The 12,239-nt window shown below is 36.4% G+C and overlaps 1 protein-coding gene across 3 annotated transcripts in view; it reads right to left on the bottom strand.

The window, feature by feature from the left end:
* The window catches only part of SPINK5 (serine peptidase inhibitor Kazal type 5), a 69,641-nt gene extending 58,393 nt beyond the window's left edge, over positions 1-11,248 (bottom strand). For 2 of the 3 annotated variants that reach the window (XR_010942169.1, XM_067732181.1), the window contains exons 1-4: positions 11,122-11,248; positions 9,797-9,822; positions 4,457-4,584; positions 2,533-2,602 (exon numbers count right to left, since the gene is read on the bottom strand). Coding sequence is in view for 1 of the 3 variants with exons in the window: in XM_067732181.1 (XP_067588282.1) it covers positions 2,533-2,602; positions 4,457-4,584; positions 9,797-9,822; positions 11,122-11,176 (279 nt within the window). In the remaining 2 variants the exon portion in view is untranslated. The remainder of the gene's footprint in view (positions 1-2,532; positions 2,603-4,456; positions 4,585-9,796; positions 9,823-11,121) is intronic. The other variant, XR_010942170.1, reaches the window with a different exon arrangement.
* Positions 11,249-12,239: the final 991 nt, after the last annotated feature.

The following is a 12,239-nucleotide window of genomic DNA, read 5'->3' as shown; positions in this document are numbered from 1 at the left end:
CAGCATACGGTATTTGTTTTTCTCTTTCTGACTTACTTCACTCTGTATGACAGACTCTAGGTCCATCCACCTCACTACAAATAACTCAATTTCGTTTCTTTTTATGGCTGAGTAATATTCCATTGTATATATATGCCACATCTTCTTTATCCATTCAGCTGTCAATGGACACTTAGGTTGCTTCCATGTCCTGGCTATTGTAAAGAGAGCTGCAATGAACACTGTGGTACATGACTCTTCTTGAATTATGGCTTTCTCAGGGTATATGCCCAGTAGTGGGATTGCTGGGTCGTATGGTAGTTCTATTTTTAGTTTTTTAAGGAAATGCCATACTGTTCTCCATAGTGGCTGTATCAATTTACATTCCTACCAACAGTGCAAGAGGATACAAGACGAAAAGACAACCCTCAGAATGGGAGAAAATATTTGCAAAAGAAGCAACTGACAAAGGATTAATTTCCAAAATTTACCAGCAGTTCATGCAGCTTAATATCTAAAAAACAAACAACCCAATCCAAAAATGGGCAGAAGACCAAATAGACATTTCTCCAAAGAAGATGTACAGATTGCCAACACACACATGAAAGAATGTTCAGCATCACTAATCATTAGAGGAATGCAAATCAAAACTACAATGAGGAAAAAAAAAAAAAACTACAATGAGGTATCACCTCACACCAGTCAGAATGGCCATAATCAAAAAATCTACAAACAATAAATGCTGGAGAGGGTGTGGAGAAAAGGGTTAATTTTTGATGGGAAAAATCTAAGCAGAGAAAGTAGATTGTTTTCTTTTACAGTTAAGAGGAAAATAACAACAATAAAAATATACTATAATTGCATTAATCTATTCACACACAGACAAGTAAACATCTAGACAGAAATTACTTGAAGGCAAACAGCTAAATATTAACTGCCTTAATTTATAAGCAAATAATTTCCTAGGTAGCAAAACATGTAACCATAGGAACTTTATCTAGAGGTCAAAATTATAATTCAGGCATAAAATGGTAACAGAGAAGTATAATGTCTTAATATTCTATCATTTTATTTCTTAAAAATCCTATTTCATTAAAATTCAGTAAATGTGTGTCTACATATGAAAACGTACCACTATTAATGTTTTAAAACAGTAGGTTTAAGAATGATGTGTGTGTGTGTATGTATTGGGGGGATTTTTATTTGTCACTTTCTTGTATTTTATATTTTTAAACACCAATGATATATCAGTTTTTCATGAAGAAAAAAGAGGAGGAGGAAGAGAATGGATTTTATAGCATAAGCCTCTCTCTAAATGTCACAAAGAAAGGCAGATTTGAAAAGTATCAGTAAAGTTTTCTGACCCTCACAGATTTGGGGGAACATAGAAGCAGCTCCCTTTTGCTCAAAGAGTTTGTAGTTATTGACCAATTGTGTGGTGACTATGTTATTGTTTTAAAAGTGAGACTGGTTGAGCCCGGGCAAAGATTTGGTTGACTCGGTCTACTGCGGAGGCTGAGGTGCTCAGACAGTCCTGAGTAACACTGACAAGGAGAATGGTAGCTTGGTTAGACCAGGGATATTAATGTAATTTGGGTGTGCCTTCCCTGACTGATCATTTTAGTTACATGTCAGAGGCAGGAGAGGAGGAAGAGAAAGAAGATATTGGAGAAGAAGCTACATAGGAGACCTGGAATAATATGAGTAGTTGTCAGAATACCTGGCAATAGCCCCAGCTTTGTCAATAACTTATTGTAAGACATCGTAGACAGAGAGTTCAACAAGTCTGGGCCTATAACTTTTATTTTTTTGTATAAATAAGAATTTTTGTATAATAAAAAATTATTTATAAAGGGAAATGGTTATGTGTTGGGTTGCATCTGTATAGTTTCTTTCATTTTATTTAATTAAAAATTTTTTTTACCACAGAACAGTTTTCTCCAACAAATATTAGCCTGAATCCCAATTTGCAAAACAGATATAAATAAGCAAGTCTACTTGAATTAGGAGAAATCTCCAAGTATTAGAAAATATGTTCAGTCAGAAGAGAAAGAGGAAAAGAGAAAGGAAATAAAATGAGTCAAATGTCTGCTAACACATGTTAAACATTGTAGCTGGCTTTTAAAAGTTAGTTTCTCATTTGATCCACATTCCATTTCACAGGTGAAAAAACTGAGACCCAGGTATACATAAATTGTCCGAATTCTGAGACTTGAACTTAAGTTCTACAGTCCCGTGAATTCTCTTGTTGGAGCTAAGACAGGACAGTAGAAATGAGAAACGGCCGTGGAAGGCAGACATCACACTGGCTTACACCACCTCTTAGCATCTGTCAGTGCCCCAGATGTTTTCAGAGAGTTGGGTCATGGGTTGGACCTATGGACAAGCTGTACCAGATATTTAGCCTACCCCTGGACTACGCCATGTTCCCTCCCTTCTAAGTAGCTGGCCTCACAACAGGTATGACCTAGTAATTAAGAAATAAAGAGATCTGAATAGAGTTGAACATAATCTCTAAAGCAAATATGACAAGTTGACTCCAAATAGTCTCACCTTTGCTGGGGCAGTAGCCCTGGCTCTTGCTAAATGCCTGGCCCTTCTCTGGGATTTTGCTTCTTTTTCTCTGGAAGATAGCAAAGAACAGAATAGCTCAGATATGCTTGACCAATTTTAGGTCTAACATCATACATGGTAAACTTAATTTTGGCTATTCTTCTCAGCTTAATCTAGCTTGTCAGAAGTGGAGGTATCTCTGGAAATAACCACAGGTACTGTAAATCTCTCCTCAGGGCTGAAATATATCTCAAATGTGGTTCTATTAAAGGCAAGAATCTTTACTGTTAACTGTATAACTGATTACCCACCTTAAATACTTCCATCATCCAGGTGGTCACCAACTCTAAAAGCCATTTATATCATTTTTGGAATGCTCTCTTTGAAAGACCATATTCAGATTGATCCAAAATCTACCCACCTGTCCTGGTCTGAGGTTCCAATCTCTAAGGACCCACAGAGCAAATTCAGCAATTTAAAGATAACTTTAATGCCTCATACAGTCTCCTCCTTTCCAGGTTAAGAAGCCAAGTTTATCCCAATATAATTTACATAAGTAATAAAGATAATAATTGCGTGAGTGACCTCAAAGTGATAAATAACCCGCCTTGTATGTCTAAAGGCATTTAATTTTTATTTTAAATTATTTTTCAATAAATTTATTCTATTTATAGTTTCAGTCTCCTAACAAAACATCCTATGTAACAAGGAGGAAACTCTTTAGTAAATATTACACCTGCTGGTTTACATTCAGCTTTCAAGAGGCTAAGAAAGGATTGTTCAACTTGCCCTGGGAGTCCTTCCTCCCTAAATTTTGCCCTGCCTTCCTTCATCTTCCTACAGTGTCTTCATTAGGAGCAGCACATGTGATCAGAGCTTTGTTATCCCAATATCAATGACTATGTCAGATTAAATGCCTTGACACATTACCAACTTGGCATTTTAAAAGCTGATTATAATATAATTATCTTCAGTGGGTAAGTTTTGTGTTGGCTTGGTACCAGAGTTGAAGGTTTTTTTTTTTTTTTTTGCGGTACGCGGGCCTCTCACTGTTGTGGCCTCTCCCGTTGTGGAGCACAGGCTCCGGACGCGCAGGCTCAGTGGCCATGGCTCACGGGCCTAGCCGCTCCACGGCATGTGGGATCTTCCCGGACCGGGCCACGAACCCGTGTCCCCTGCATCGGCAGGCGGACTCTCAACCACTGCACCACCAGGGAAGCCCCCAGAGTTGAAGTTTTGATGGTGGTCAGAAACCGAGAATGAATTCCCTGTTCAAAACCAAATTCGGTCCCTTTGATTTGAGGACTTGCAACTGATAACTCAAGCCTTTACCACCTATGGAGTGTCACTGGAGAGAAGGAAATAGTTAAGAAGCATTGCAAAGATGTCAGTAAACCTCCAGGATATTAATTCTTTCTGAGTTGTGGGGAGTTGGAAGCCACAGTCAATCCTAGGGTCCGTCTCATGCTAGCATAATCCTAGATGTCTGAAGACACTGGCAGCTCACAGAGTCAGGGTGTATCCTGATTCTCCTGGTTGGCTCTCACAAGAAGAGTCTGGCATCATTCTCAGGGGTACAACAGAGTCAGGTCTTAACAGGCTCAAGAATTCTTTTCTCCCAGGGTCAGAAAACTCAACTTGGAAGTACATCCTCAAAAAACTATTAAGTGTTGCATGAGGTACTGATACCAGGCCCTCTGGGATATTTTGGAATACCATGAGTTATTATTAAAATCTTTCAGAGTGGGTGGCATTTATCCAACTTCACTTGATGGTAGCTATCACAGTGATCTGCTAAGCATTTTTATTTACCCACTTAGATTTAGAAAAGTATATTTGACAGAAAATAAAAATAATACATTTAGTAGTTCAGAGAATAACTTGTAACTCAAAACACTTGAAAGAAAGATTGAACTTTACTCACAATATCATTTTGCATGTGGCACATTTGTTGATGAACACTATTCCATCAGAGCTTTGAAAAAGGTTTTTATCTCGGGAACAGAACAGTTTTCCATTTTTCATCAGTGCCCTATATTCATTGCATGTTTCCTTAGGAAAATATGAAAAAAGTGCTTACAGAAATCTCATCAAAGCAAGACTTTACCTTCTAAGAACAATATTATTTCATGACCACCACCCGCTTTGTATGGAAGACATTCACTCAGGTGATACAGATAATACAAATAAAAGTAATGAATCTGGATTGTCTGTTGGAGATTGAAAATTCACCTAAAAGCATTCATCTAAAGTCATTAATGAAATGGAAAGAACAAGGGACTTGGAGTCAAAAGATCTGAGCTTATCTTCCAGGGTTCTCACTTACAAGCCCAATAGCCATAGAAAATGAACTTCTCAAAGGCTCATTTACTCTATCTGTAAAAACAGAGGATATAAGTATATGTGTTTCATAAGTTTCGTGTGGATTAAATATCATAAGCATCCCTCAAAGAGTGCCTGATACACAGCAGATATTCAATAATTAGATTCTCTACCTCTCCTCTTCCTCCTGCTTTATTATTATAGTTGTTGTTGCTATTGCCATTATTATTGGAATATGCTAAGATGATGCATATAAAATACCTAGCACACAGTTCAATAATATTGGCCATTAAAAGGTATATGAAAATGTTGCAATATATTTGATGAAGGCCTGCTATATGCCACTCACTTTTTTTCTAGGAGCTTAACATTAATGGTGCATTTGCACTACTTAGTAAAGTACTGATTTAAAATGTTATACTACCTATTAGTTTAGGAAATCCACTGGTCCTTTAAAGCCTTTGTAATCTATGTTTTCTTTTTTTTTTCTTTTGGTTTTTTGTTTTGTTTTGACTTTGAAAATACAAAGCATAAAGATCCTCGCACCAGAAAATATAAGTAAATCAATCAAGCCTTTGCTCCAACTCTGACATAGGCAACCTCTTCCAAAGGACAGATTATAGAATTCTATTCAGCCTCCTATATCTTCATAATAATCATTCAGTTAATCAACAAACACTTATTATGAGGATGTTATACTTTCCTGGGTGTCATGGATACAGCAATAAATAAGGCAGGAAGGATCCTTGCCTAAATGGTGCTTACCATCTAATGGATAATGATGTAACTAACCTAGCATCCTATAAACAGGAGGCAGTTGGTAGCACTTGCAGAATAAATGATTAATGGTGAAGAAGAATAAATAATTTCAGAGACCAGCCCTAGGAAATTTTGCTAAGGGTGACCTACTAAAACATCTCTAAGAGTATTACCACCACCCAGTGATCTTATCTGAGTAGCAGAGCAATAATTTCTGGCAACAGACTGACAACTGGGCCTCTTGAGATCCGTGTCTGGTCTCTGATTCTATAGTATCTTATGCCAGTATTGCAAGTTACTGCTTAGCTGGCTGGATATAACTGATTCTATAAAGTCCAGATAAAAACATTGTCATAGAACCAGAGAACAGCCTGGTGACTCTGTAATAGAAATATATCCCTTGTGAGGTAGGTCTTAAAGAAAGTGCTGAAAACAAAGATTCATGATAACACTAGAATAAAGCTTTAAATAGTTTTTAGTGGTCAACTGAAAAAGAACATTCTCAATCAAGATAATTCCTGAATTGGACTTCTCCTGTGTCATAATTAGAAAAATACCTAAATCCTAGAAAGACGCACTTTTATTTTTATATGAATGGACAACTGAGTCCCAGAGAACAGGTAAGAAATTTGTTCACAGTTTGTAATTAGTAAAGATGGAACCCGATGCTATTTTTCTGAGTTATGAGGTTATCCAGTGTGTTCTTTTGGGAAATAGGAAAAGGCCATAAAAATTGAAATCAGCAGTTGTGTTTTTCTCTGGGAAAAAGGAAATAACCTCCCAATGACCATAATAGAGAGGGCTGAAACAGGAACAGGTCTGGACCGTAAAGGAATCCTGAGTTGGTGAGATGACTTCCCAGCAACCGATTACTTGCAATCTAACTTCCAGTCTTTGGCTCATTTTTGTTTTGTTTTGTTTGCTTTAGTTGCTCTTTGTGTTTTCTCCACTTGTCTCAGAGAAACTGGAGCCCTGTAGGGCCAAGCTCTTTCTGTTTTCCTTCACTGGCTGTGATATTGCCCAGTGTTTTCCATTTTTCCTCCCCAGGCATCACCATAAACCCCTCAGGAGCTGGCATCACCCCTGCTCTGTGTTAGAGCATCATCAAGGTTGCCATGGCTTCGTATTAACTCTTCTGGGATGACAAATTTAAGCATATGGTAAAGATCCTTGCAGATTACTCCAGTGCTTTTCTGTGCTATTCTGGCTCATGTTTGTAAAATTCAACATGTTTTTATGTTGTACTAGAAAGAACTTGAGCTACTGAACTTGGAAAATAAAATTTCCAGCACTATAAGAAAGACTAAATTAATAGTTTTCATTTCTGACAAAATATCCAAAGACTATGATCAGAAATATTTCCAGATAAATAATTATGTTTTATATTCTTTTTTGCTTATGCCAACACGAGAGGTGGCTAAATTTGTTTTTAAAATGTTTTTCAGTGAAATAGAGTTCAACAGTATGAGAAATATCAGTGCAAAATTTGAAATATCCACCAAAACTACTACCCATTATCATAGACACTGAAAAAAGAAAATCATGGCTTCATGCTCAGTAAGATTTACACAATACCCTTCTTTTTCCAGTATGAAATATCCAAATGAGCATGCTCTTCGATTCTCAAAAATCCAGGCTTTTTTTCTACCCTACCATCCCACTCTACTTAGGCAATAGAAGTTTCTGAACCTCTCTTTAATCAGCAAACTTAAATGTAAGGCCAGAAACTATCAAACTCTTAGAGGAAAACATAGGCAGGACACTCTATGACATAAATCACAGCAAGGTCCTTTTTGACCCACCTCCTAGAGAAATGGAAATAAAAACAAAAGTAAACAAATGGGACCTAATGAAACTTCAAAGCTTTTGCGCAGCAAAGGAAACCATAAAGAAGACCAAAAGACAACCCTCAGAATGGGAGAAAATATTTGCAAATGAAGCAACTGACAAAGGATTAATCTCCAAAATTTATAAGCAGCTCATGCAGCTTAATAACAAAAAAACAAACAACCCAATTCAAAAATGGGCAGAAGACCTAAATAGACATTTCTCCAAAGAAGATATACAGAGTGCCAACAAACACATGAAAGAATGCTCAACATCACTAATCATTAGAGAAATGCAAATCAAAACTACAATGAGATATCATCTCACACCAGTCAGAATGGCCATCATCAAAAAATCTAGAAACAATAAATGCTGGAGAGGGTGTGGAGAAAAGGGAACCCTCTTACACTGTTGGTGGGAATGTAAATTTATACAGCCACTGTGGAGAACAGTATGGAGGTTCCTTAAAAAACTACAAATAGAACTACCATATGACCCAGCAATCCCACTACTGGGCATATACCCTGAGAAAACCATAATCCAAAAAGCGTCATGTACCAAAATGTTCATTGCAGCTCTATTTACAATAGCCCAGAGATGGAAACAACCTAAGTGTCCATCATTGGATGAATGGATAAAGAAGATGTGGCACATATATACAATGGAATATTACTCAGCCATAAAAAGAAACGAAATTGAGCTATTTGTAATGAGGTGGATAGACCTAGAGTCTGTCATACAGAGTGAAGTAAGTGAGAAAGAGAGAGACAAATACCGTATGCTAACACATATATATGGAATTTAAGAGAAAAAAAATGTGATGAAAAACCTAGGGGTGAAACAGGAATAAAGACACAGACTTACTACTAGAGAATGGACTTGAGGCTATGGGGAGGGGGAAGGGTAAACGGTGACAAAGCGAGAGAGAGGCATGGACATATATACACTACCAAACGTAAGGTAGATAGCTAGTGGGAAGCAGCCGCATAGCACAGGGAGATCAGCTCGGTGCTTTGTGACTGCCTGGAGGGGTGGGATAGGGAGGGTGGGAGGGAGGGAGACGCAAGCGGGAAGAGAAATGGTAACATATGTATATATATAACTGATTCATTTTGTTGTGAAGCTGAAACTAACACACCATTGTAAAGCAATTATACTCCAATAAAGATGTTAAAATGAAAAAAAAACTTAAATGAAATAATAGAGACTATAATGGAATTCTCTAGAATATTCCTGTAAGTTTCTTTAAAAAAAAAAGTAACAATAAAATACAGCAAGAGTATTTTAACCACATTTATAAAAGTTTTGGTGTAGAAAAGAATCTTTTTACTATTTTATTCTTTCAATGTTCGTGGTCTTTGAGAAACATAGCAAATATCTGCTACATAAGTAGAAATATTTTCAATCTGAAATAATGGCACAGTTGTGTGTGTGTGTGTGTGTGTGTGTGTGTGTGTGTGTGTGTATAATTGGCTCTTTCAACGTGTCTTTCAAATAGATTAAAAAATGTTTAATTTCTATAGAAAACGATTCCTTCATTTCTCAATCAAAAGATCCCTTAGAGTTGGTGCAGACCCTTCCAGAGTCAGGGCCTCTGCCATCACAGGTGCTTCTGCCTGGTCTGCTGAGAGTTACAAGTAACTTCATGATTCACTCCCACCTCACCTTTAGATCCATGTTCTAATGCTATCTTCTCAGAGAGAACTTACCTGACTATCTCATAAGAACTGATACCATCTCCATCCCCAGAAATTCCTGTCTTCCATCCTGCTTTATTTTTCTTCTAGCACTAATCATTATTTAATGTTGTATATATTTTACTAATTTACTTATTAACTTGTTTGTTTTCTTCCACTAAAATGTAAGCTCCATGACGGCAGCGTTCTTTTTTGTTTTTATATCCCTGGCATCTCAAACAGGATCTGACATACAACAGATGCTCAGTAAATATGTATTGAATGAAATATATACACTGACTATATACAAGATACAGACAGCCCCTTTTTGCATAATGATCACAAGAAAAGTTATTTCAGCTTCCTATGTGTATCATGACTTTTCAGCTGTTAAACTGAACAATAGTAATTCACTAGTGTGTTTGTTTATGGAATTTTAAAGCACTCCTTTAGTGTGGTAGATTGCCTCTTGCAGATATCCATTATCATTAAGACGTTGACTGGTGTGTGTGTGTGATTCATGTCTTGATTCATAAAGACCTGTTTCTGTGTTTTTAACAAAAGCTATTAGTACCCATGAGTATAATATATCTGTATTATAATATGAAGGTGTTGGCCACAGAACATTTTTCTTTAGGGATCTTGGAATGAATTCAATGAAGAGCAAAAGCAGGACTAACCTGATTTTCACCTTCACTGGCAGCATCTGGGACAAAAATACAGAAACCAAAGTTAAGGGAATGTAAAACATTTAATAAGTAAAACAATTTACTGAGTGTAGTATCTTGCTTATTTTAATGGCAGTATATTTTAAAACCACAAATTGATTTAAACACATTAAAATTTACCATGGCAAATGAAGTGAGGGCACTGCACCCGGCAGTATATACAGTCACAAAGATCTCTCGCTCATAAAGTTCCAATTACTTTGAAAAATAATACTTACTCATATGCTTTCTTACCCCCTCAAAATATCTAATTTCTAAAAGATCCTTTCAGAACAAAGTATTGCAGGCCTCTTTTAAAATTATAACATAGTACACCTATCAAATATATCAATTATAGTTTTAAGGTATAGTGTAGCATAAAGTTTATATCATATATATACATAAAATTAAATTTTCTGAATTCTGGTAGCTCCGCCTCCTCATTATAGCCACAAAAATTAGAGATCTGGTAAATATTAAGATTAAACTCACAGACTAATATACTCTCTCATTAACAGACTTTTTTTGTACCTATACACTTTTTTAGGAAAGTGGGCATCATTTGTGTATAATGGTCTCCTCACTCTCCATCTCTGAGGTTTCCTTTTAAAATATGTAAATGCTTCATAGCAGGTTAAGTCTAGGCAGTCTTGTGTTCCCTTCAAATTCAAATAGCAAAAGCAAAAACCTACTTCCTAGCTCCCACAGAAGTCCCTTACCAATTAGATGAAATATTTTCAATCCATTTAGGATTTGAAAACACAAAAATAAAATTTGCTAGAAAGCACTACTGCTTTAAAATAAAAACAGATGACTGAATTTGAGTTTTTAATGTTTTATTTACAAATATAGTATTAAAATATACATATTAAGTACATGTAAGTTTTAAATATCTGTTATACACATAATTCATATCAGCATCAATTCATAGGCTTAATATCCTACATATGTATAATATATATAATTCATATTGTTATGAACTTTTATGTTTGGTGAGGGGAATATGGAAAAGAATCTATTAGCTTTGCAGAATTAATGGAAGGATTTCTGATGGATAAAAATTCAGATTATCTCAAACTACTTGTCATTTCTAAAGATAACATAGCTATAAAACCACATATGTAATTCTTCAAAACTCTACATCTGGCAAGGTATTTCAGGGATATATATATATACACACATACATACATACATACATACATACACACACACACTGAAGAAGGAGGGAGAGAGACAAGTCCCTGTCCAGAGCTTTAGGATGTGTGGCAAGAGGCTTAGACTACAGGTAAATTGCTCACCTTGTATGAGGCAAAGAGCCAGGGTCAGAAGCATTGGCACTGCAGCTATCTTCATGTTGAAGACGATGTAAGTTGGTTACACGACTGCTCCTTGCACTGCTCACCAGCTGGTGCTCTAAGACTGAACCTGTGGAGATGCAGCTCATTTTTATAGTATACTATGGGTGACACCCACAACAACAGCCAAACTGTAAAACCAGTTGTTCAAGGTCATGCTAAACTTAATATACCACATCAATTTAGTTTCCATCTTTTAGGATCCTGTCAAGGTGGCAGATCTGAACAGATATTATTTCTGAAGTAGTTCTAATGTGTCTTCATGATACCTCCCCTAGAATGCAACAGATAATGTCCAAGGACCCTGCTCAAAGTTTAGTACTCCATAATCCTATATCAGAACTGAATTCCTCACCAACACCAGACACATTTCCTCATAGACAAACATGTTTCTAACTCAGCTCCCTTCATAAGTGGGAGGGGAGGGAAAAAGAAGACAGATGGGTTGTCCTACAAGCCAAGTAAAGATTTAAAGATTTCTACATCTGAAGAAAGCTGCATATAGCAAGAGCACCTAGGATTCCGTTTGCTTCCATCTGCATCTGTTCTAAAGTGTCTCAATTCAGTGTCACAGACACATATATAAGTTAGAATTGATGGGATCAAAGCCCTTTTAAATATTGTTCCAGAAAACTGATCTAAGGCTATTCAACACTGAGATTGTGTCAATATTCTGAATCCCATCAAAGCTAGAATATTTCCCTTTCTTTTTTTCATGAATTAATTTCTTTCCTATAAAATATAATCATTGGTCTTAAGGTCTGTGCTATAAGCTTTATTTCTTTCCAGTGGGTTAGTGAAATTAGTGCCCATGGAAAACAAGTTCAAATTGCATGACTATCACAGGTTAGAAAATTGACTGTCTTAGCTTAATGGAAAAAGAATGGGACAGGGAGTCAGAAAATTTGTTTCTATTCCTGTCTTTGCAACTACACAGTGTAATGGAAATGAACCTGGCTTTGATGCATTTATAGATCTGGGTTCAAATCCTGACTCATGAGTTACTAGCTATGTTGTCTTGGGCAAGTCACTTATTTGCTTTCAGCCTCAGTTTCCTAATA

The sequence above is a fragment of the Pseudorca crassidens genome, chromosome 3 (genome assembly GCF_039906515.1).
Source record: "Pseudorca crassidens isolate mPseCra1 chromosome 3, mPseCra1.hap1, whole genome shotgun sequence".
NCBI classification, from domain to species: domain Eukaryota; kingdom Metazoa; phylum Chordata; class Mammalia; order Artiodactyla; family Delphinidae; genus Pseudorca; species Pseudorca crassidens.
This window is presented reverse-complemented; position numbering and strand designations above follow the sequence as displayed.